General features: G+C 42.1%; 1 protein-coding gene and 1 long non-coding RNA gene across 3 annotated transcripts in view; both read left to right on the plus strand.

The window, feature by feature from the left end:
* LOC123481024 (calcium/calmodulin-dependent protein kinase type II delta 2 chain-like) overlaps positions 1-506 on the plus strand; it is a 67,915-nt gene extending 67,409 nt beyond the window's left edge. Inside the window, 1 exon segment of the mRNA XM_045214280.1 lies at positions 337-506. Coding sequence (XP_045070215.1) covers positions 337-506 — 170 coding nt within the window.
* A 12,034-nt stretch (positions 507-12,540) lies between these two features.
* On the plus strand, positions 12,541-23,821 carry LOC121559656. Of its 2 annotated transcripts, none has more exons than XR_006658430.1 (6): positions 12,541-12,608; positions 13,005-13,181; positions 15,383-15,466; positions 15,563-15,673; positions 22,362-22,749; positions 23,361-23,821. It is a non-coding gene; the product is annotated as an uncharacterized LOC121559656 (long non-coding RNA). The 2 variants fall into 2 exon arrangements; XR_006658431.1 differs by having other exon boundaries at positions 12,547-12,608; positions 13,010-13,181.
* Positions 23,822-26,674: the final 2,853 nt, after the last annotated feature.

Consider the following 26,674-nt stretch of genomic DNA (forward strand, 5'->3'; position numbering starts at 1 on the left):
CCATTCCAAATTGTCCTGAAGCATTGAAAAGAATATTGGAAATGGAATTTCAGTGTACTTACATTTTAGCAGACGCTTTTATCCAGAGCGACTTACAGGAGCAATTAGGGTTAAGTGCCTTGCTCAAGGGCACAGACAGATTTTTCACCTAGTCAGCTCAGGGATTAGAACCAGCGACCTTTCGGTTACTGGCACAACGCTCTTAACCACTAAGCTACCTGCTACTTCCTGAATTGAAACCGGATGGATCCCAACCCTGGTACTTATGTACATTGTGTTTTATGATGTTTGACTTGAAGCAAGGAAAAGTGAAGTAATAAAAAAAGGTATATCTAGGTGAGAACGCTGCATGCATCGCCTACATCCGTCTGAGCCAGTACATGGACGGCGGGGGGATGCCTCGCACCATGCAGTCGGAGGAGACCCGCGTCTGGTGTCGCAGAGAGGGAAAGTGGCAGAACATTCACTTCCACCGCTCTGGCTCGCCCAGCGTACCATCCCAGTAAGAAACATCTATTAATCAACTAATCAATATCAGAACATTCACCTCCACCGCTCTGGCTCGCCCAGCGTACCATCCCAGTAAGAAACATCTATTAATCAACTAATCAATATCAGAACATTCACCTCCACCGCTCTGGCTCGCCCAGCGTACCATCCCAGTAAGAAACATCTATTAATCAACTAATCAATATCAGAACATTTCACTTCCACCGCTCTGGTTCGCCCAGCGATACCATCCCAATAAGAAACATCTATTAATCAACTAATCAATATCAGAACATTCACTTCCACCGCTCTGGCTCGCCCAGCGTACCATCCCAGTAAGAAACATCTATTAATCAACTAATCAATATCAGAACATTCACCTCCACCGCTCTGGCTCGCCCAGCGTACCATCCCAGTAAGAAACATCTATTAATCAACTAATCAATATCAGAACATTCACTTCCACCGCTCTGGTTCGCCCAGCGTACCATCCCAGTAAGAAACATCTATTAATCAACTAATCAATATCAGAACATTCACTTCACCGCTCTGCTCGCCCAGCGTACCATCCCAGTAAGAAACATCTATTAATCAACTAATCAATATCAGAACATTCACTTCCACCGCTCTGGCTCGTCCAGCGTACCATCCCAGTAAGAAACATCTATTAATCAACTAATCAATATCAGAACATTCACCTCCACCGCTCTGGCTCGCCCAGCGTACCATCCCAGTAAGAAACATCTATTAATCAACTAATCAATATCAGAACATTCACTTCCACCGCTCTGGCTCGCCCAGCGTACCATCCCAGTAAGAAACATCTATTAATCAACTAATCAATATCAGAACATTCACTTCCACCGCTCTGGCTCTCCCAGCGTACCATCCGAGTAAGAAACATCTATTAATCAACTAATCAATATCAGAACATTCACTTCCACCGCTCCGGCTCGCCCAGCGTACCATCCCAGTAAGAAACATCTATTAACCAACTAATCAATATCAGAACATTCACTTCCACCGCTCTGGCTCGCCCAGCGTACCATCCCAGTAAGAAACATCTATTAATCAACTAATCAATATCAGAACATTCACTTCCACCGCTCTGGCTCGTCCAGCGTACCATCCCAGTAAGAAACATCTATTAATCAACTAATTAATGTATTAATCAGTTATAGTGATTATAAATACACCAATTTCAGAACATTCACTTCCAACACTCTGTAATGTCCAGTGTAGACTACCTTCCCAGTCTGTAGTGTCCAGTGTAGACTACCTTCCCAGTCTGTAGTGTCCAGTGTAGACTACCTTCCCAGTCTGTAGTGTCCAGTGTAGACTACCTTCCCAGTCTGTAGTGTCCAGTGTAGACTACCTTCCCAGTCTGTAGTGTCCAGTGTAGACTACCTTCCCAGTCTGTAGTGTCCAGTGTAGGCTACCTTCCCAGTCTGTAGTGTCCAGTGTAGACTACCTTCCCAGTCTGTAGTGTCCAGTGTAGACTACCTTCCCAGTCTGTAGTGTCCAGTGTAGGCTACCTTCCCAGTCTGTAGTGTCCAGTGTAGACTACCTTCCCAGTCTGTAGTGTCCAGTGTAGACTACCTTCCCAGTCTGTAGTGTCCAGTGTAGACTACCTTCCCAGTCTGTAGTGTCCAGTGTAGACTACCTTCCCAGTCTGTAGTGTCCAGTGTAGACTACCTTCCCAGTCTGTAGTGTCCAGTGTAGACTACCTTCCCGTCTGTAGTGTCCAGTGTAGACTACCTTCCCAGTCTGTAGTGTCCAGTGTAGACTACCTTCCCAGTCTGTAGTGTCCAGTGTAGACTACCTTCCCAGTCTGTAGTGTCCAGTGTAGACTACCTTCCCAGTCTGTAGTGTCCAATGTAGACTACCTTCCCAGTCTGTAGTGTCCAGTGTAGACTACCTTCCCAGTCTGTAGTGTCCAGTGTAGACTACCTTCCCAGTCTGTAGTGTCCAGTGTAGACTACCTTCCCAGTCTGTAGTGTCCAGTGTAGACTACCTTCCCAGTCTGTAGTGTCCAGTGTAGACTACCTTCCCAGTCTGTAGTGTCCAGTGTAGACTACCTTCCCAGTCTGTAGTGTCCAGTGTAGACTACCTTCCCAGTCTGTAATGTCCAGTGTAGACTACCTTCCCAGTCTGTAATGCCCAGTGTAGACTACCTTCCCAGTCTGTAGTGTCCAGTGTAGACTTCCTTCCCAGAAAATGGTATAGTAGTGCAATAACTCATCTCCACCACAGGAGGGCGCCACGTACACGCTTACCATGCTACTGTAATGTGTAGTGCAGTGTTTCCCAATCCTGGTCCTGGGGAACTCCCAACGGGTGCACTTTTTTTTGTTTTTGCCCTAGCATTAACACACTTGATTCAACTAATCAACTCATCAAGCCTTTTGATGATCTGAATCAGGTGTGTAGTGCTAGGGCAACAACCACAATGTGCACCTCTTGGGGTTCCCGGAACCAGGATGAGGAAACGGTTCCCAGGACCAGGATGAGGAAACGGTTCCCAGGACCAGGATGAGGAAACGTTGGGTTAGAATCAACTCTACCTCTCCCACTAGTCTAAAACTACCTCTACCGTCGGATCCTGACTACATGTATATCGCTCTGTTTCTGGGTTGACGCTCATTTTACTTTCCCTTGTGTGTGTGTGTGTGTGTGTGTGTGTGTGTGTGTGTGTGTGTGTGTGTGTGTGTGTGTGTGTGTCTGTGTGTGTATTTTCCAGTTAATGGAATATCAAGCTTCAGTCTAAACTCCAAGACAGGCACCAATCAACTAGCCAACCCCCTGGTCGCCATTTAACCTCTAACCCCTGACCGCTCTGTATGGACATGACATCACACAGGACAAGGACATCAACCCTTAAAGGTCGTCAGTCATCCTAACCACCTAGTCAGCGTCTCCAATGGCACCCTATTCCCTATATAGGGCCTATGGGACCTGGTCAGAAGAAGTGTACTATATAGGGAATAGGGTTCCAGGTCTAAAGTAGTGTACTATATAGGGAATAGGGTTCCAGGTCTAAAGTAGTGCACTATATAGGGAATAGGGTTCCAGGTCTAAAGTAGTGCACTATATAGGGAATAGGGTTCCAGGTCTAAAGTAGTGCACTATATAGGGAATAGGGTTCCAGGTCTAAAGTAGTGCACTATATAGGGAATAGGGTGCCATTTGGGAGGCCTGCAGCACACCGTGGCCGTTATCACTGGAGCATATTACTGACGTTTGGTTATCTGGTTTTTAAACTGTTTTGGTGCATTTTAAATGTATAGAGATGTTTTAAAAAATCTACTAACTCTCCCTCCTCCCCTTTGAACTTGCATTTGTACGTGTGTTTACGTGTTGCAATACGAAACGTTTAAAGATCAGAATGTTAAAATCGAGCTTGCTTTTGTTCTGGTGAAATGTATGTTATATCTTGTGATTGTTGATAAAAAATTAAATAAAATAAACATTAAATTGCTATTCTTGCTATATCAGAGGACTTAAGAAATTACGTCAAATACTGTATGTAAGTTTATCTTTGCATTGAGCTAGTTGCTAATGTTTGGTTGAGCTAGGTGCTAATGTTTGGTTGAGCTAGTTGCTAATGTTTGGTTGAGCTAGTTGCTAATGTTTGGTTGAGCTAGGTGCTAATGTTTGGTTGAGCTAGTTGCTAATGTTTGGTTGAGCTAGTTGCTAATGTTTGGTTGAGCTAGTTGTTAATATTTGGTTGAGCTAGTTGCTAATGTTTGGTTGAGCTAGTTGCTAATGTTTGGTTGAGCTAGTTGCTAATGTTTGGTTGAGCTAGTTGTTAATGTTTGGTTGAGCTAGTTGCTAATGTTTGGTTGAGCTAGTTGCTAATGTTTGGTTGAGCTAGTTGTTAATGTTTGGTTGAGCTAGTTGCTAATGTTTGGTTGAGCTAGTTGTTAATGTTTGGTTGAGCTAGGTGCTAATGTTTGGTTGAGCTAGTTGCTAATGTTTGGTTGAGCTAGTTGCTAATGTTTGGTTGAGCTAGTTGTTAATGTTTGGTTGAGCTAGTTGCTAATGTTTGGTTGAGCTAGTTGTTATTGTTTGGTTGAGCTAGTTGCTAATGTTTTGTTGAGCTAGTTGCTAATGTTTGGTTGAGCTAGTTGCTAATGTTTGGTTGAGCTAGTTGTTAATGTTTGGTTGAGCTAGGTGCTAATGTTTGGTTGAGCTAGTTGCTAATGTTTTGTTGAGCTAGTTGCTAATGTTTGGTTGAGCTAGTTGCTAATGTTTGGTTGAGCTAGTTGTTAATGTTTGGTTGAGCTAGTTGCTAATGTTTGGTTGAGCTAGTTGTTATTGTTTGGTTGAGCTAGTTGCTAATGTTTTGTTGAGCTAGTTGCTAATGTTTGGTTGAGCTAGTTGTTAATGTTTGGTTGAGCTAGTTGTTAATGTTTGGTTGAGCTAGTTGCTAATGTTTGGTTGAGCTAGTTGTTAATGTTTGGTTGAGCTAGTTGCTAATGTTTGGTTGAGCTAGTTGCTAATGTTTGGTTGAGCTAGTTGCTAATGTTTGGTTGAGCTAGTTGTTAATGTTTGATTGAGCTAGTTGCTAATGTTTGGTTGAGCTAGTTGCTAATGTTTGGTTGAGCTAGTTGCTAATGTTTGAGGAATTGGGTTTGTGCAATATGTACTCCTTATTTAACTCATTGGATTGCAAAATTCCGGTAACATTTTCACAATTCCCAGGTTTCCAGAAATCCCGGTTGGAAGACTCCCTGAATCAGGAGGGAACAAGCAGGAAATCCGAAACCCTCCAACCAGGATTTCTGGAAAAACCTGCACATTTTGGGGAAAGCTAAAGTATTTTGCAAACCCCCGAATGATCTGTAAAGAGACGCTCAGCAGCAGCTAAAAGGAAGTGTCCTCCGTCCCAAATATTATTCTAGTGCACTACTTTAGACCAGGCTCTTCTGAGGAGAGCAGCGATGGCGGATGGGTTCTCCCTGTTGACGGCAGAGATATCCAACCCTACACAGGGCCCTGGTCTAAAGTAGTGCACTATCAAAGGAATCGGGTGCTATTTGGGATACACAAGGAGTGTGATATGTTTGTTTGCCTTTATATCATTGAATAAGAACTAACCGAATGCGTCATTACGTCATTATGAGAAATAAAGACCACAGTGGTAGGAATGCATTGGGGGCGGGGATATCGGGAGTACGATTATAGAATAATAATAATAATAATAATAATAATAATAATAATAATAATATCTTGTTTATATTTGTGAATCACTGAGATGTTTGTTGATAATGATATTGAACATCGGTCCTGTCTGTTCCTTCCTGTTCTCTTCAACCAGTCCTCCTGTCTGTTCCTTCCTGTTCTCTTCAACCAGTCCTCTTGTCTGTTCCTTCCTGTTCTCTTCAACCAGTCCTCCTGTCTGTTCCTTCCTGTTCTCTTCAACCAGTCCTCCTGTCTGTTCCTTCCTGTTCTCTTCAACCAGTCCTCCTGTCTGTTCCTTCTTGTTCTCTTCAACCAGTCCTCCTGTCTGTTGCTTCCTGTTCTCTTCAACCAGTCCTCCTGTCTGTTCCTTCCTGTTCTCTTCAACCAGTCCTCCTGTCTGTTCCTTCCTGTTCTCTTCAACCAGTCCTCCTGTCTGTTCCTTCCTGTTCTCTTCAACCAGTCCTCCTGTCTGTTCCTTCCTGTTCTCTTCAACCAGTCCTCCTGTCTGTTCCTTCCTGTTCTCTTCAACTAGTTTCATTAGCCCTGTTTATACTTGTTTCTAACATGTGTCCACATTCTGACTGTGCCCACATGTTCAGACATGCAGGTTTACACCTGGTATTAAAATGTGTCTCCTATCCATCCTCTGTGCCCACTTTGTGACCAGATGTCCTGGTCCCTCCCTGTATGCAAATTATTTGACAGATATTCTTTCAAAATAACATTTTATTTATTAATTTTAGACAATTAAGATGCATTGTGATCAGATCTTCCTGCCCACCTCTGGAGGTAGTCAGGCGGGCATTGTGATCAGATAGCTGTAAGTGTAGACAGATGTGGACAGAGAAAATCATCATTACTCTAAAATCATTGACAGGTGGCACCATTGACTTATGGCATCAATATCTGTCTTAAAATAAAGAAATAAATATTATTTTGAAAGAATATCTTCTGCTGTACCCAACACACACTGACACACACACACACAGTTGGAGAGGCTGAAGAAGCCATCTATCAGTGATCACTAGGAGGAAGGAAGGATCTGTCAGTGATCACTAGGAGGAAGGAAGGATCTGTCAGTGATCACTAGACTACAGACAGGAGGAAGGAAGGATCTGTCAGTGATCACTAGGAGGAAGGAAGGATCTATCAGTGATCACTAGGAGGAAGGAAGGATCTGTCAGTGATCACTAGACTACAGACAGGAGGAAGGAAGGATCTGTCAGTGATCACTAGACTGCAGACAGGAGGAAGGAAGGATCTGTCAGTGATCACTAGGAGGAAGGAAGGATCTATCAGTGATCACTAGGAGGAAGGAAGGATCTGTCAGTGATCACTAGACTGCAGACAGGAGGAAGGAAGGATCTGTCAGTGATCACTAGGAGGAAGGAAGGATCTGTCAGTGATCACTAGGAGGAAGGAAGGATCTGTCAGTGATCACTAGGAGGAAGGAAGGATCTGTCAGTGATCACTAGACTACAGACAGGAGGAAGGAAGGATCTGTCAGTGATCACTAGACTGCAGACAGGAGGAAGGAAGGATCTGTCAGTGATCACTAGACTGGAGACAGGAGGAAGGAAGGATCTGTCAGTGATCACTAGGAGGAAGGAAGGATCTGTCAGTGATCACTAGACTACAGACAGGAGGAAGGAAGGATCTGTCAGTGATCACTAGACTACAGACAGGAGGAAGGAAGGATCTGTCAGTGATCACTAGGCTCCATAGACTTGTTGGAAAGGTGGCATCCTATAACGGTGCCACGTTGAAAGTCACTGAGCTCTTCAGTAAGGCCATTCTACTGCCAATGTTTGTCTATGGAGATTGCATGGCAGTGGGCTCGATTTTATAGACCTGTCAGCAACGGGTGTGGCTGAAATAGCCGAATCCACTCATTTGAAGGGGTCTCCACATACATTATACTGTAGTGTAGGTGACGCCTTTCACCTTGAGAAACACAATGAGGTGTGCAGCGTTTGTAGGATCCAAGTAATGGCCTGCGTCCTATCACACCATCTACAGAGAGAGCTGCGCACATGGAGGTGTTCCCCCCCCCCTTCCCCGAGACGTTGTCCAGGCACTTGGACGGTCGCCCGTTGGCCGATGAGGTTCCGCCCACGGCGCTGAGTTCTGGCCAGGTTGAAGCGCGCTTCATCAACAAAGATATATACCTGCGATGGTTCACAGCATCATCAAGCACCATCACCCTCTAAAAAATATATGTATTATTTCTACAGTACAGTTCCAGTATAATATTGTGAAGTAGCTGTGAATTAATAGCAACAGTAATACAGTATATAGTGCTGCACCTGAACATACTCGGCCCGCAGTTGTTTCACCCGGTCGTCGTTTCTCTTCAAAAGGCGCCAGGTCAATGTGTTCCATAGATACCTGGTGCCTCTTCAAAAGGCGCCAGGTCAATGTGTTTCATAGATATCTGGTGCCTCTTCAAAAGGCACCAGGTAAATGTGTTTCATAGATATCTGGTGCCTCTTCAAAAGGCACCAGGTAAATGTGTTTCATAGATATCTGGTGCCTCTTCAAAAGGCGCCAGGTCAATGTGTTTCATAGATACCTGGTGTCTCTTCAAAAGGCACCAGGTAAATGTGTTCCATAGATACCTGGTGCCTCTTCAAAAGGCGCCAGGTAAATGTGTTCCATAGATACCTGGTGTCTCTTCAAAAGGCACCAGGTAAATGTGTTCCATAGATACCTTGTGTCTCTTCAAAAGGCAGGTGATTGTTGGTAGACTGATGGATGCCACATTGGTAAAGATGTCATCATTCTCCTCAATGGCCTGCTTTATTTCAGACAGCCGTATGTCATTCCTGGCCCTCACCATTTCCACCACGGCCCGCTCCTGCTGGTCGGTCAGCACACGGCCACCACTGTGGGGTCTTCTGTCAATACTGAGGGTAGAACAGAGTATACTGTCAATAGATCATACTGTAAGAATACTGTAAAAATGTTTTGTGAATTCACATGCATTACAATATGTAATTTACTGTAAATGTAATGATAAAGCATAGTGCATATCCTGCAGACTTACCGGTTCTCTTGGCAAAATGTTCTCATGATCGAATTGACAGTTTGATCTTTTCAGATTGGGGTGAACTAATCTGGCAGCCTCTGTCATGGTATGTCCTCTGTTTACCACATGGTCAACGACGATGGACCGGACTTCATTAGACACAACAATTCCCTGCCGTCTGCCTCCCTCTCTCTGATGTCCACCTCTTTGACGGGGCCCATGCCCACCTCTGATATCTTTGATGGGGCCAATGCCCACCTCTCTGATATCTTTGACGGGGCCAATGCCCACCTCTCTGAAGGAGCCCTTGTTCACGAGCTCTTTCATTTAAATTGGAATAAGTTTTGAATCCGGCGTCGTTTTGTTTAGCAGTTCATAAACCATGTGCCATGGAATCGGTACATCGAACTAGTTTGCAATCTATATGGCAAAGCTGTCAATCCTTTGGTCCTTAAATTAAATTGGTATACTTTTTTATTAATCACAATTTTATTTAACTAATTTTAGTCTTTAATGCAGGGCCAACAGATAAGTTCCTAACTTTCTCCCCTTCCACTGGACTCTTCTATTTTGCAGTAATGCTGCAATCAGTTGGTTGTAATTTTGGGTAGAGCAGACAATTCCATATATTTTTGTTAGCTGCATGTGTGACATAACTCCACCAGTCATATTTATAATATCATTTACAAAGATTATACCATTTTTAAACATTATTTCCAAAAATAATGTTTTTGTTTTTATCAATTAGTAATATTTGAGTTGAACCATCATATTTGTTGTAATATTGGTTATCTGTCGTTTCTGATGGATTAAACTGAAATTGCAACCAATTTTCTATGGCCTGTTTTTTAAAATAGCAATATTTTGGAGATGATTTCCTTTTCAAATAACTGAAAGTGAGAGGTTGTAATCTGAATAAAGGGAAAAAAGCCATTCTAGAACACGGGGGTGACACATTCTTACTAATCTGCTAGAGAACCAGTTCGGATTTAAATATAACTTTTGTATGACTGAAGCTTTTAGTGAGAGGTCTAATGCTTTCATATTTAATCATTTCTGCCCTCCGAATTCATATTCATTATATAAATAGGCCTGTTTAATTTTGTCTGACTTGCCATTCCAAATAAAATTGAATATTTTTGCTCATGTAATAAAAAATATTTAAAAAGTGGCTAGGTGTAGCCAATTGTGGTTCCCACTATGTGAAATCAATTAGCAATAATGAGTATTCGTTATGTATGGTTATCATGTATCATACATGTAATTTAGATGTTTATACTTTACAAACACACATTTTGTTTCTGTAGTTTTCAAAATCCATATATAGTAGACAAAATCTATAGGTTTATTCACAGTTAAGTGAATAACCATTAAGCGCAGTTGGATTAAGTGATGGTCAAATGTATTTAAACAAATGAGAAGAAAATCATATGAAAAGTGTTGTGAGTGTTGCATTGTGAAAGGTAATTACTTTATATGAAAGGTATTTCTAGATAAAACACTGATTAGGTTTGGTGAAAAAGTTTCTGTGTGACTTTGTGTGTTGTTCAATTGAAAATGTGCTTCAACTTTTTGATGATCTGTTTTGAGTTTCGTACTAAGAGTTGTGAAATTTAACCACATACTTGAAAATAGTACCAAAGCGAGAAAAAAAAACTGTAAAATACGGGCTTTTTAGGACGTGGTTTTGACAGTATTTACTTTGTTTCAAATCATATTTAAATAAAGCTTTCTGAAATGGTGTAGTGGAGCCTGGAGAAGTAGATCTGTAATGAAACTCTAATTTCACAAAACATTTCCCAAACGACCTGCAAAGGAAAGGCCCCCGGTGTGAAAAGTTCTATTTTCCTATCGTTTTTTATGGGTTTTCCTACATTTGTTGTGGGGGTTTCACTCTGAAATCACACTTCTTTTTTTTCTTTTTTATAAAAAACTACCAGAATTGGATGATCTAAGTCCCACTGCTTAAACTTCATCATGAGACCGTTTTTTTTTAGGTCTGGGAAAAATCTAGAAAATATATTTTTGTGAGGGTGTATTTGCCCTTTAATTAAATGGCACCTAGCAAGAGACGTTTTGGATAGCGGTGTTTCTGTTGGCTTCAATGTAGGCCTACAGTGTGATGGCAGAGTTTGCTAAACAAATGCCCTCCCGATTGGGGAAAGCCTTTAGAAATGTTCATTCAAACAGTGCACAACCAGCATTGAAGAAAAGAAGAAGAAGAAGAAGAAGAAGAAGAAGAAGTTGAGAGCTGCAGGCAGTAGGTGGTGGTATGACCCGCTTACGCTTGTTTGCGCACCGCCATAATACCATTGAAGAAGAAGAAGACGGCAGCGCGCTCTTGTTGCCTGATATTATTCATCCTCCACATACAGCACCCGTTCTGCCAGTCACATTCTGTTAAAGGTCCCCAAAACACACACATCCCTGGGTCGCTCCTCTTTTCAGTTCGCTGCAGCTAGCGACTGGAACGAGCTGCAAAAAACACTCAAACTGGACAGTTTTATCTCCATCTCTTCATTCAAAGACTCAATCATGGACACTCTTACTGAGAGTTGTGGCTGCTTCGCGTGATGTATTATTGTCTCTACCTTCTTGCCCTTTGTGCTGTTGTCTGTGTCCAATAATGTCTGTACCATGTTGTGTTGCTACCGTGCTGTGTTGTCATGTTGTGTTGCTGCCCTGCTATGTTGTTGTCTTAGGTCTCTCTTTATGTAGTGTTGTGGTGTCTCTCTTTATGTAGTGTTGTGGTGTCTCTCTTGTCGTGATGTGTTTTATTTTTAATCCCAGTCCCCGTCCCCGAAGGAGGCCTTTTGGTAGGCTGTCATTGTAAATAAGAATTTGTTCTTAACAGACTTGCCTAGTTAAATAAAGGTAAAATAAAACAAATACAAAATAAATGTGTGCAGCGCGCATGTCAATATATTCCACGTGCTTTGCAATTGTGTAGGCTACTTTGTGCGTGGTTTCTTTATTGTACTATATGATTGATACGGCGGATATCTCCACTACACTACTAATACACATCAGTGGGGAAGTGAGTACATGGCCTACATACCCTCCACTACACCACTGAAGTTACCAGTGAAAGACTCCTTCAACGCTCACCTGGCCGCTGCTCACGTTCCTGGGACTAAACTGGAGTGTAGGTCTTTACTGAAGATTATTGTACTAACATACATGGTATTTCTAATGGTCATGCTGCCTAACCCTAACCGGTTCATTCATTCAATATCCGACACTCGGGCTTTGTCTCTGTTGTGCGTTTAACAGGTCGGGACTTGTCCTCCCGTAATCCATACAGAACAAAATAAAACGTCCTCTTTATTACGCAGCAACAAACACACTGGGGAGTTACCCAATGATTTATATATACACTAGATGATAGCTAGGGGGCGCTGTATTGAAGCCACCACGACTCCATGTTGGCACTCCCTCAACGTTGTAAAAAAAATATTTCGGAAGCTATAGAAATGCATTTATTAATGTCTACATTCGTTTTTTGTCACGTGTATTATATTACAGACACCTTAATGCATACTTTTATATTATATTATGTGAGCTAAACGTACAAATGAGAAAAATATACAAAAACATTTTCCTTAAAGTATATATTTTTTTAGATTAATAATGTTACTGTCCCCACTACAACAACAAAAAATACTTAAAAATACTTAAATACATGTAATTTTGTCCTTAAAACATTCAATTGAAATACTGTAGAACGGTGGACTGCTACTGGGTGGTGCCAATATGGCCGACCGGGAGGCGTCAAAGCCTCTCAAGGGTCAATACATAGCATCAGCAATCTAGGGTTTATATACATCATCGGAGTTACCAAATAACTTAAAGGTGAAAGTAAAAAGCAACTATGCAACTGCCATTTTAAGACAACTGCGTTATGAAGGTAACATTTTTGTTTGAATTTAAGATAGCAAAAATCGTGGTGTATTACAGGTCTAGAGACCAATAGTTTTACATGACCGTAGGAGCATTATTATTTCGACAAGAGAACTCGGTGCAGGTTGATTTCTAAGGACGCGTTTTAAGCACCGAAAGTTTGGGCTAGGCCATGGGCTGCGGACTATATTGAATCAAGATAGTTTATGTAAAGTTGTGTATAGGCTATCAAATTCTTAAAGTTTAATACAGCCTATAACTCACAATAAAAACAGTAGGCATTTAACTAGTCTAAACGTTGGTAACTGCCCTTTATGTATGTGAAATAATGTCATGTTAGGCCTTTGGTATCCTTTAAGCATGTAGCCTACCGATTCCATATATTTTTTTGTGCTGAATTAAGTTTAGGAGGCCATATCTGAACAACGTCGACAACAGCTTTTCCACAAATATGCTGAGCAACAGTAAAGTGCCTTGGACTTTCATCCACCGTCGTTTCTGAGAAGGAGAAGATGAAAATCTCCCGACAGCCTGGGGAGAGCGAATAAAATATGGAGGAAGACAATATGGAGGAAGACCGGTAAATTACCTATCTGGGTTGTGTTAGTGTTTTCATAACGTCGGTGAAATGTGTCCATTTCATGTGCAGCTACCGGCTGTTCCAATAATTAATAAACAATTAATAAACAATGAAACCTGAATTTGTCCGGTGAGAAACTGTCGGTTTCGTTGCTAAACGTTTTGCTACAGTGTGTTGTAATGAATACTCCACAGGCAGCTACCGTTTTAGCACACCTGCTGGTGATTACTACAACACTGCCACGTTCAGTAGCCAAACGTTGCCTATAGAAATGCCACGAGTAGCCTAGAGTCGACGCTATTCCAAATGCTTATAGCGTATCTCTATATGAACGTTCCAAAACGTTGCATCTTGCTGAACGCCCCCCACTAATGTTTTTTTTAATACACGGAAGTATAAGTGAAGGTATAATATATTTAGGCACGAGCTAACGGGAGGGACCTACCTGTATTGGACCAATAAAAACTCTCGTTTTCGTTGCAAAACCTTTTCTGTTGCTACTGTGTGCACGACTGAATACACCCCTGATGCACCGCGAGCTCAGCGTGCGAGTGGATGAGTTCCGGCAAGCAAATTGCCTCAACGGTCGGGTCCTTTATTTTAGAAAAGTTAGGCGAGCTCGCCAACACATTAATTTAGTTCATAAAAGCTCATTTGTATGTATATATCTACCTGTTTTATGGGTTGTAGTAGGGTCAATATACCTCCAGACAGGTTGGTAATATGTTGAATGGCAATGGAAGAGTTGGTTAGATTATTCATTTATGAAGTTTATTTGAACAGGGACAATGTACAACAAAAACCTAAAAGTCTCAGTAGACTTGAGAAATGATGGGTTGTAGCCTACCATATTTAGCAAACAGCTATTTCCATCTGCAGGTCCCAGGCAGGGGGAACAACCAGGGCTGGTCATGGCTGTTCTGCGCCTAGGCGAGACAAAAAAAAAAATGGCCAACCCTATAACCCTCCTGTAACCCTGTAACCCTGTAACCCTGTAACCCTATAACCCCCCTGTAACCCTGTAACCCCCCTGTAACCCTGTAACCCCCTGTAACCCTGTAACCCTGTAACCCTGTAACCCCCTGTAACCCTGTAAACCCCCTGTAACCCTGTAACCCTGTAACCCTGTAACCCTGTAACCCCCTGTAACCCTGTAACCCCCTGTAACCCCCTGTAACCCTGTAACCCCCTGTAACCCTGTAACCCCCCTATAACCCCTTTAACCCTGTAACCCTTCTGTAACCCTGTAACCCCCTGTAACCCTGTAACCCTGTAACCCTGTAACCCTGTAACCCTGTAACCCTGTAACCCTGTAACCCTCCTGTAACCCTGTAACCCTGTAACCCCCCTGTAACCCTGTAACCCTGTAACCCCCCTGTAACCCTGTAACCCTGTAACCCTGTAACCCCCCTGTAACCCTGTAACCCCCCTGTAACCCCCCTGTAACCCTGTAACCCCCCTGTAACCCCCCTGTAACCCTGTAACCCTGTAACCCTCCTGTAACCCTGTAACCCCCCTGTAACCCCCCTGTAACCCTGTAACCCTGTAACCCTCCGTAACCCTGTAACCCCCCTGTAACCCTGTAACCCTGTAACCCTCCTGTAACCCTGTAACCCCCCTGTAACCCTGTAACCCTGTAACCCTGTAACCCTGTAACCCCCCTGTAACCCTGTAACCCCCTGTAACCCTCCTGTAACCCTGTAACCCCCCTGTAACCCTGTAACCCTGTAACCCTGTAACCCTGCTATTTTGCTCTGAGCAGAGGTTGACAAAGACCCTCAGAGGTGGAGGTGCTAGATTGTGTGTTATCTTGTAAACTAGGAAGATGGATGGCTAGCACATATCTGTGTATGTAGGTCTACATGGGTTAAAGTATAGGTTTGCTAGCTGGGTCTACATGGGTTAAAGTATAGGTTTGTTAGCTGGTCTACATGGGTTAAAGTATAGGTTTGCTAGCTGGTCTACATGGGTTAAAGTATAGGTTTGCTAGCTGGGTCTACATGGGTTAAAGTATAGGTTTGCTAGCTGGTCTACATGGGTTAAAGTATAGGTTTGCTAGCTGGTCTACTGTTCATCTGAGTCTGTTAGTGTGTTTGTTGTATCTTACCGTTAGTCCATCAGTGTAAGTACAGCTTTTCTTTTCTTTGAATGATTTCCTAGAAATATGAATTTTCACTCAAACTGTGTCTGTATTTGTAAAGGCTTCTGCAGACAGTATCTCCTGCATCAAGCTGTCTGTCCGTGAAAAGTGACCACTCCATGGATCGACCAAATGGAGATCCCAGGTACGTGTGTACAGTGTGTTAGGTTTACAGGATAAGCTGTTAACTCAATATTTCACTTGCAATTTAAATGATTGTTTTTGTTTAATTGTTAAACAGAGTTCAGTGGGGAGGAACATCACCTACCTCAACAGTTGTTTCCCTGAACAGTATCAGGTCCATTAATAGATCGATCACCTTCAGAGACAGAACCACAAGTCCATACTCCAGGTGAGATCACTGTTTCTCATTGGGCCTCCTCAGCTATCATTCAATAATGTGATGTAACTTAAGTCACTATGAAAGGAACTAGTGATATACAGTGAGCTACAAAAGGTTTTGGGACAGTGACACATTTATTGTTGTTTTGGCTCTGTACTCCAGCACTTTGGATTTTAAATGATACAATGACCATGAGGTTAAAGTGCAGCCTGTCAGCTTTAATTGGAGGGTATCTTCATTAGGACTGACCCCCTTTAGTCGACTGGTCAATTGTTTGGTCGATAGGCTGCTGGTCGACCGAGATTTATTTTAATTGAACAGTAGCAAAAAACAAAAAACATTGAATGGTGTACAAGACACCTGTCTGATTCGCGCCTGTCTGAGTGGACTAATCCATTGTGGAGGTCGTGGGGATGGAACAGTCCATCAATAAGACGTGCTACTGAAATTGTATATGGTTATATTACGTAAGAACAATGATGCAACATTAATACAAATATTATTTTATAACAAATGCGCTTTCTCCCACGTTGGATAGCGGTCGCTTCCCACGAGTTTCTGAAACATCAGTGCGCAGTTGAATTGATGCCTTTTCCTAGACCATGTTGCTATGTGCATAATAGCAAAGTTAAGCAGCATATTGGTGTTTAGAACAATGCGGCAGAGGCAGCAGTGGAGTTAGGAGACGAGAAAACAGCCCTTGCCTTAATTGTCCAAGAAAAGTGAGGAGAGAGGAAGCCAACTTAATGAAGTCTATAATCAACAGCCCTAACTCTTAAATGTGACTGGCTTTATAAATCATCCATATATATCTACAGAAATAAGACAGATCCTGCTTCTGTTTCCTGTTTGAGTGTTTGTTTAATAGCCTACTGATTCCGTGAGCACCAAGTCTCACGCAACGACATGTCAAGTAAACAATTTCACAAATTAGGCTGTTTCAAATCTTTGCTCGGCTGTAAAAAGGCTTGTTTATAATCTTTGCTAAAAAGTAAAAAGGCTTTACACTTTTTTTTCGTTAGAACAACCTCTCTGGTATTACTTCTAATTTATTTTGTGTTGTTTACACTGTTCCAAATTGTCAGACATTATATTTATAATAATAATAACAATTTTTTTTTATTGATCTACATCTTGTTATTATTACTATTATTATTATTATTATGATCATCAGTTATAATTAGTAGTCTTAGTAGAGCAGCCTTGTATAACCACCATGGAGCTGTAGGCCTAAGAGCGCATCCTGTTTAGTCTAAATGCCGTAACATACTTAGGCCTGTATTTCAATAGTTATATAGGCTACTGTATCTATCAATCAATCATTCATTCTTTAATGTCATCACACAGCATACGAGTCATTCATGATTTGAAATGCAATCAAGCATTTAAGTTTTTAAATACAAAGCAATCCTTGAATAATTAGCGTAAACAATCAATAAACCGTTCCATTTTGGAAATTGCATTCACTAATGAATGGGACTGTTTTTAGTCTTTGCTGTAATAACAGATTTACAAAAAAATAAAAAGACTCTCTGCTATGTTTAACATTTATTTAGTGTTGTTTACGTTGTTCCAAACGGTCAGAGAAATTATATAGTAATCTAACAGCACCTGTTTGGAACACACAATATGCAGCAGAGCTTCTCCTTACCTTCTGTTTCTTGATCTCCAGTATTTTCCACAACTAGTCACATTTATTCCACACATCTGACTTCCCCTTTACCTCCTGAGCAACCAGTAAACATTCCCCTTTACCTCCTGAGCAACCAGTAAACATTCCCCTTTACCTCCTGAGCAACCAGTAAACATTCCCCTTTACCTCCTGAGCAACCAGTAAACATTCCCCTTTACCTCCTGAGCAACCAGTAAACATTCCCCTTTACCTCCTGAGCAACCAGTAAACATTCCCCCGTTTTCGAGTTTATTTGTCATGTCCTCTGCATCCATTTTGCTGTCACATGTGTTACGGCGTTTGGAATTTGTTTATAACCAATGTATTGATGTGATTATGATAGGCTATAGGTCAGGCCCTATTGGTCAGGTGCATGCGATGCGTACATGGCACGTAAAGAGAGCAAAGGGTTGAGGGAATAGGGAATGATTTTCCTAAACAAATTAGGGATTTTGGTAACTTCAGTCAGAAATGGCTGTAATTATGTTGCAGCTTCAGCGACACGGACAGCGTGATAAAACACTGCTTGTCACAGTCACTCGCTGTCATTTTTTTTTTTTAACACAGCGCAGCAACTCTGAGCAAAATGAAATAAATTGCGGTCGGACACCCTCTAGTCATTTGTGTGTCTTAATTATTTCATCAAACAGAGTGCTTAAAGCATCAGACAAGCTCTGTGCATATAGTTGATTTGATGAAAATACATATAATGTGTCTATATATGGAAAATTACACATTTTAACATTTTAACCAATCAATTAGTCGAAAGAACCAATTACTTTCAGTCGACCAATATTTTATTTTGTCGGGGACAGCCTTAATTTTTCATCCATATCTGGTGAAACATTTATAGAAATTACAGCACTTTTTGTACATAGTCCCCCCCAGTTTAGGGGACCAAAAGTATTGGGACAAATTCACTTACAGTGCCTTCAGAAAGTATTCATAACCCTTGACTTATTTCACATTTTATTATTACAGCCTGAATTCAAAATGGATTAAATAAAAAACAATTCTCACCCATCTACTTACAGTACCCCATCATATCAAAGTGAACATGTTTTTATATATTTTTCAAATTTATTGAAATGAAATATATACAGTGAGGGAAAAAAGTATTTGATCCCCTGCTGATTTTGTACGTTTGCCAACTGACAAAGAAATGATCAGTCTATAATTTTAATGGTAGGTTTATTTGAACAACAAAAAAATCCAGAAAAACGCATGTCAAAAATGTTATAAATTGATTACAATTTTAATGAGGGAAATAAGTATTTGACCCCTCTGCAAAACATGACTTAGTACTTGGTGGCGAAATCCTTGTTGGCAATCACAGAGGTCAGACGTTTCTTGTAGTTGGCCACCAGGGTTTGCACACATCTCAGGAGGGATTTTGTCCCACTCTTCTTTGCAGATCTTCTCCAAGTCCTTAAGGTTTCGAGCCTGACGTTGGCAACTCGAACCTTCAGCTCCTCCACAGATTTCCTATGGGATTAAGGTCTGGAGACTGGCTAGGCCACTCCAGGACCTTAATGTGCTTCTTCTTGAGCCACTCCTTTGTTGCCTTGGCCGTGTGTTTTGGGTCATTGTCATGCTGGAATACCCATCGACGACCCATTTTCAATGCCCTGGCTGAGGGAAGGAGGTTCTCACCCAAGATTTGACGGTACATGGCCCCGTCCATCGTCCCTTTGATGCAGTGAAGTTGTCCTGTCCCCTTAGCAGAAAAACACCCCAAAAGCATAATGTTTCCACCTCCATGTTTGACGGTGGGGATGGTGTTCTTGGGGTCATAGGCAGCATTCCTCCTCCTCCAAACACGGCGAGTTGAGTTGATGCCAAAGAGCTCGATTTTGGTCTCATCTGACCACAAAACTTTCACCCAGTTCTCCTCTGAATCATTCAGATGTTCATTGGCAAACTTCAGACGGCCCTGTATATGTGCTTTCTTGAGCAGGGGACCTTGCGGGCGCTGCAGGATTTCAGTCCTTCACGGCGTAGTGTGTTACCAATTGTTTTCTTGGTGACTGTGGTCCCAGCTGCCTTGAGATCATTGACAAGATCCTCCCGTGTAGTTCTGGGCTGATTCCTCACCGTTCTCATGATCATTGCAACTCCACGAGGTGAGATCTTGCATGGAGCCCCAGGCCGAGGGAGATTGACAGTTATTTTGTGTTTCTTCCATTTGTGAATAATCGCACCAACTGTTGTCACCTTCTCACCAAGCTGCTTGGCGATGGTCTTGTAGCCTATTCCAGCCTTGTGTAGGTCTACAATCTTGTCCCTGACATCCTTGGAGAGCTCTTTGGTTTTGGCCATGGTGGAGAGTTTGGAATCTGATTGATTGATTGTTTCTGTGGACAGGTGTCTTTTATACAGGTAACAAGCTGAGATTAGGAGCACTCCCTTTAAGAGTGTGCTCCTAATCTCAGCTTGTTACCTGTATAAAAGACACCTGGGAGCCAGAAATCTTTCTGATTGAGAGGGGGTCAAATACTTATTTCCCTCATGAAAATGCAAATCAATTTATAACATTTTTGACATGTGTTTTTCTGGATTTCTTTGTTGTTATTCTGTCTCTCACTGTTCAAATAAACCTACCATTAAAAAGTGTGAAGTCTTCAGATGCCAAGTGAGGTACATACAGTGGGGAAAAAAAGTATTTAGTCAGCCACCAATTGTGCAAGTTCTCCCACTTAAAAAGATGAGAGAGGCCTGTAATTTTCATCATAGGTACACGTCAACTATGACAGACAAAATGAGAATTTTTTTCTCCAGAAAATCACATTGCAGGATTTTTAATGAATTTATTTGCAAATTATGGTGGAAAATAAGTATTTGGTCAATAACAAACGTTTCTCAATACTTTGTTATATACCCTTTGTTGGCAATGACACAGGTCAAACGTTTTCTGTAAGTCTTCACAGAGCAGTGATGTTTTGGGGCTGTCGCTGGGCAACACGGACTTTCATCTCCCTCCAAAGATTTTCTATGGGGTTGAGATCTGGAGACTGGCTAGGCCACTCCAGGACCTTGAAATGATTCTTACGAAGCCACTCCTTCGTTGCCCGGGCGGTGTGTTTGGGATCATTGTCATGCTGAAAGACCCAGCCACGTTTCATTTTCAATGCCCTTGCTGATGGAATGAGGTTTTCACTCAAAATCTCACAATACATGGCCCCATTCATTATTTCCTTTACACAGATCAGTCGTCCTGATCCCTTTGCAGAAAAACAGCCCCAAAGCATGATGTTTCCACCCCCATGCTTCACAGTAGGTATGGTGTTCTTTGGATGCAACTCAGCATTCTTTGTCCTCCAAACACGACGAGTTGAGTTTTTACCAAAAATGTCTATTTTGGTTTCATCTGACCATATGACATCCAAATGTCATCCAAATGCACTCTAGCAAACTTCAGACGGGCCTGGACATGTACTGGCTTAAGCAGGGGGACACGTCTGGCACTGCAGGATTTGAGTCCCTGGCGGCGTAGTGTGTTACTGATGGTAGGCTTTGATACTTTGGTCCCAGCTCTCTGCAGGTCATTCACTAGGGCCCCCGTGTGGTTCTGGGATTTTTGCTCATCGTTCTTGTGATCATTTTGACCCCACGGGGTGAGATCTTGCGTGGAGCCCCAGATCGAGGGAGATTATCAGTGGACAGTTGATTTCTTCAAACCAAGCTGCTTACCTATTGCAGATTCAGTCTTCCCAGCCTGGTGCAGGTCTACAATTTTGTTTCTGGTGTCCTTTGACAGCTCTTTGGTCTTGGCCATAGTGGGGCAAAATTTAAAAAAAGTAACAATGACAACAAGCTCAGTCCGATGATGCTGTGGAAAATCACGCACAGAACGAGCAGTATGGCTGGTGGCATTGTCATGCTGGAGGGTCATGTCAGGATGAGCCTGAAGGAAGGGTACCACATGAGGGAGGAGGATGTCTTCCCTGTAACGCACAGCGTTGAGATTGCCTGCAATGACAACAAGCTCAGTCCGATGATGCTGTGACACACCGCCCCAGACCATGACTGACCCTCCACCTCCAAATTGATCCCGCTCCAGAGTACAGGCCTCGGTATAACGCTCATTCCTTCCAGGATAAACGCGAATCCGACTATCACCTCTGGTGAGACAAAACCGCGACTCGTCAATGAAGAGCACTTTTTGCCAGTCCTGTCTGGTCCAGCGATGGTGGGTTTGTGCCCATAGGCGACGTTGTTGCCGGTGATGTCTGGTGAGGACCTGCCTTACAACAGGCCTACAAGCCCTCAGTCCAGCCTCTCTCAGCCTATTGCGGACAGTCTGAGCACTGATGGAGGGATTGTGCGTTCCTGGTGTAACTCGGGCAGTTGTTGTTGCCATCCTGTACCTGTCTTGCAGGTGTGATGTTTGGATGTACCGATCCTGTGCAGGTGTTGTTACACGTGGTCTGCCACTGCGAGGGACGATCAGCTTTCCGTCTGTCTCCCTGTAGCGCTGTCTTAGGCGTCTCACAGTACGGACATTGCAATTTATTGCCCTGGCCACATCTGCAGTCCTCATGCCTCCTTGCAGCATGCCTAAGGCACGTTCACTCAGATGAGCAGGGACCCTGGGCATCTTTCTTTTGGTGTTTTTCAGAGTCAGTAGAAAGGCCTCTTTAGTGCCCTAAGTTTTCAAAACTGTGACCTTAATTGCCTACCGTCTGTAAGATGTTAGTGTCTTAACGACCGTCCACAGGTGCATGTTCATTAATTGTTTATGGTTAATTGAACAACCATGGGAAACAGTGTTTAAACCCTTTACAATTAAGATCTGTGAAGTTATTTGGATTTCTATGAATTATCTTTGAAAGACAGGGTCCTGAAAAAGGGATGTTTCTTTTTTTGCTGAGTTTATATTCTTGTTTTACGCCATTGTAATAGGTACATTCACATTTAGTTGGTGTATGTTTTGTTTACATGGGCTAAAAAGTTAAATTGAATAAATAAACCTAATCATTATTTGACTGTTCTACTATTAACTGACTATGTACTTTCGTCTTCCAGAGATCCTACGTGTTGAAACATACCAGGGATGCTGCAGAAACAACCTGGGACATGGCTTCTGCAAGACAATCTGCTTTACAGTACATTACAAATGGAAGGCTACGTCTCATTGGAAGGCTCCAGAATCTTCCCCTCATTGTGGAAAACCTGTTCCAGCGCAAGGTTCTTCACGGGGAGGAAGTCAGTAAAATTCAGGCTGAAGTTGACCGTTTTGACCAAACCAGAAAAATACTGGACTGGGTCTCGGCCAAAGGAGAGGCTGCATGCTATGAGTTGCTGACAATTCTATACATCACAAGGAAGAGGACCTTAGACGACGCTGACTTACAGCAATGGATCAGCTGTTTCCCCTTTAAGGAAGACCCAGAGATGACAGACTACCTTGTTGGTAAGTGATCGTATGGTATCCTCTTAGTATACACTATATAGTATACAATTGGCTGGGCTAAAAAATAGCAGACCTGTTGAAATGTGTCTTTCAAATATTATTTTAGGTGTGGTTTATTTAGCTTACTGTGCGCGCTCCGTAGACAGGGTTTGTACTTTAGGCACTATTCCTTTGGTTCCATGGTGCTGGCGAAGCTATTTGAAGCGCACATTGAAAGGGGTTAATGTACCTTTTTAGATTGTTCATCAAAAATAAGTGTGACCAATGCACTCTTCATGAAGTAAAAATGCCTTTATTATGATGGCATGTTCAATAGAGATTTGTCATTGTCCTCCCTGATGAAGGCTATGCTGAAACGCATCAGAGGTTTTATACATATTGTTCTATTGAACATGCCATCATAATACAGGCATTTTAACTTTGTTTTTAGTGCCCCTTGGTTCTTCTTGTTTTTGATGACCATTTAGCCCCAAAAGAGCACCTTCAATCTACAAAGATCTACTAGTGTATCCTTGTAGCTTTCTGTCCTGATTTTCTCTAGTCCTTTAGATTGGCTTTGATTTGTTTGCACAGTGCATTTACTCTCTCTTCCCTTAATACCCTTATTTTAGGTTCAAAACCCTGTCACGGATATCAGACACAGCTGAAATGTAAAGCACGGAAGATCAGAAATGGTGCATGGAAACAAAGCTGTAGTCTCCTACCAGAGACATGTAGAAATGAGGGGACTTTATCTTACACCCCTCTTGTGTTAGATACAGATGTGCATTCATCTCTCTCCAAAATAAAAGTGAAGAGCAAAAGATGCAAGAAAGCTCGCCCTAAAAAGCTAAAGAGCTTCATCCCCATGGCCAAACAGGAAACATCCCCTGCTGACCTGCTTAGGACACATGAGAAAAAAATCCTCCTTTTTGGAAAACCTGGAATTGGAAAAACAACAGTCGCCCATCAAATGTTGAACCTCTGGGCAGAGAAAGATCACATAGAACTAGACTACATGTTTTATTTTGACGTGAGAGACATTTCACACAGAAAACCCATGAGCCTGGAGGACCTTCTCTTTAACATGTACAGTGAGCCCCAAAAAGTAAAGAAGAAGTGTTACAGGATATTAAGGAGAACTCTGAAAACGTTGTCATCATATTTGATGGAATCACAGACCTCCTTCGCTGTCGGTAGTAAAGGAACTTATGGAGAACCTCCTCCCTGATGCAAAGATTGTGACCACATGCAGACCAGATCAATCTGAAGACTTCCTGACAGACTGGCCCGCAGACTGGTTCAGAGTGGAGGTGAAAGGGTTCAGTGATGCATCCATCAGGGCTTACTTAACAGAGATGCTGAGTGCTGATCCTGACTCCTTGAGCAGTGTGTTAAACAACCTAGAGTTGTTCAGTCTGTGCCATGTCCCAATGTATGCACTGATGGTGGTTACCTGCATTTATTTCCCCTACCTCAAAGGCTTCTAAACAGACATGCACTATAACTGAAATGTACAGCAACATCCTCCGTCACTGCATCCAAAAAAACACAGTGGCAAACGACTTAAGGATACCGACAATTATCTCAAAGAAAACAGAGAGAAAATATTGTCTTTGGCAGAAATTGCTTTTGATGCAACAAATGAAAAAAACATGAACTTGACAACACTGAGTTGTGAAGAAAGCGGTGTCCATTTTGCGTTCTTGGGAGCACTTATGGTTAAGGTTGCACCCACAGTGTTAGACACTTACTGTGCATTTCTCCACTACACAATGCAGGAGTTCTTTGGTGCCCTTTGGCTCTTACAGAATCCAGATCAAATCAGAGCGGTTCTAGAGAAGTGCCAGACTGAAGAATGGAAACACACAAAACACTTGATTCCCTTCCTGTGTGGGCTTCTGAATGAGAGGAATATTAGATTGGTAAACGGTCTAGTTCCAGATCAACAGATCAAGAAGACGTCAGATTGGTTCTTCAAGGAAGTGGTGAACACATTTCTTCCATCTCAAACAAACCAAGATCATGCAGAAGGTGGTGCTCCTGAGTTTGAGATAGATCTTCTGTTTTTGTGTCAGTGCTTGTATGAACATCAGTCTACTGAGGCCTGTCTCCTTCTCCTGGACAAACTGGACTATCATCTAGACCTGAGTGGAGAACATCTTGATCCTCACCAGTGCTGTGCAGTGTCTTATGTGACCAGTCAGTCTGCAGAGAGAAAGGTTGGCTTGGACCTGAACGACTGCATTGTGTCAGACCAAGGAGTAAGGCTGATACTGGGCTCTCTGAAGAATGTCAGACATCTTGGGTAAGTTTATTATCTGTGTACAAACTAACCTAATTAAAGAAAGATTGGTAATCACCTAACCATTCATGCAACTCATTTAATTCCTTGTTTGTCACAGCTGTATCATGGCTGAATGTCTACCATTTGAGATCAGGTTGCATCTCTCTGTAAATTAAAAAACTTTCTCAAGACTTTTGTCCTACTGATTAACTCACCCCCAAATCCCTGCAAATAAGTTATCTTGATGAATGGAACACTCATTGGTATTTCAGCCATGTACTGAGTTAGTTATAAAGATGACAAAACATTGGGTTCATGCTACTTCAAAACAATGTAAGATTTGAATTACAGATCTAATCTGTTTTCTGATGATACATCTGACCCTTCAATGAATGTCAGACATCTTGGGTAATATTTGTGTAATATATTTGTTATTTAATTCACCAGTTCATTTCCAATTATCCAGTCAAAGAAAGAGAAATTGGGGTGAAGCAACTGATCTTTATAAAAATATATATTATATTCTCTTCCATTCAGATACTTAGTTATAAACACTTCTGTGTCATGCTACTTTGAAATAATCTGTATAATTTAATTTATAATCTAATCTCTTTTAAAGGCCCTCCTCTGGTGATTCATCTGACCCCTCAATGCTGTGTCAACTCTGGACAACTTTGCTGAGCAGTGTGGCAGAGATGGACTTCACCAGCTTACTTGGTCTCTGTGGAAATGAGTTGCACCTTCCAGTCCAGGGTGAAAGACGAGTGTTTGAGAGAGCAGAAGAAGTGATGAAGCAGAGTCTAGAGAGGGTTCATCTCTGTCTACACTGGGGTCAGAGAACTCTTCTCGGTGAAGCTCTCAGCAAAACCATTTTAAAGTGTCTACCTAATATCAACAAACTCAGGTGAGTGTTTCCACAGCCAATATATATTTACTCAATGTCTTTGTGACTATTCATTTATTTAAGTCAGTTGAGAACATATTGTTCTTATTTCCAATGACAACCTATCAAAAGGCTAAGACAGACAAACAAAGACATTGAAACAACATAACAAGACACACATGACAACAGTATTCAGTCTGTAAAAGAGGCAGCAGTCACATTCTCCCTGCTTCTATCTGAACATAGACATTCTTATGTTTTATGGGTCACAGGTTTACCCCACTAGAACATCAGAGAGGATCCCCTGAAAGACTGGAGACAGAAGAGAAAGCAGTCCTACTAGATTTGTGTCTACAAGCAGCACTAGATCACAGAGAAACTTTCCAGAGAGCTGTGAACACACTGCTGTCACTGTTCTCTGTGTATCAAACTGAGAGATATGACATCCTGTTGGATCTGTACTCACATGTGAAGTACAATAGGAATCAAACAGCCAGGAGTGTCCTTCCATCATTGAAACCACTTTACCAGTCAGCTCCTGCAGTCTGGTCCATAGACCTCTCAGATAGAAAGGCCTCCCTCCTCCTAGAATTGCTGAAACTCCAACCAGAGAAGAAACCAGTAGAGCTGAAGGGCTGGTCATATGAAGAGAGTGAAGTGAGGAGTTTCCTTCAGTGTCTGCCCTATATCTCACAGCTGAGGTGAGGGAGTTTATCCAACAAGAGTCCATGTGTCATTGAACTGATGGAGATAGTATTTATGTTTTTACACCGTCT

This window comes from Coregonus clupeaformis, unplaced genomic scaffold (assembly GCF_020615455.1).
Source record: "Coregonus clupeaformis isolate EN_2021a unplaced genomic scaffold, ASM2061545v1 scaf0230, whole genome shotgun sequence".
NCBI lineage: Eukaryota > Metazoa > Chordata > Actinopteri > Salmoniformes > Salmonidae > Coregonus > Coregonus clupeaformis.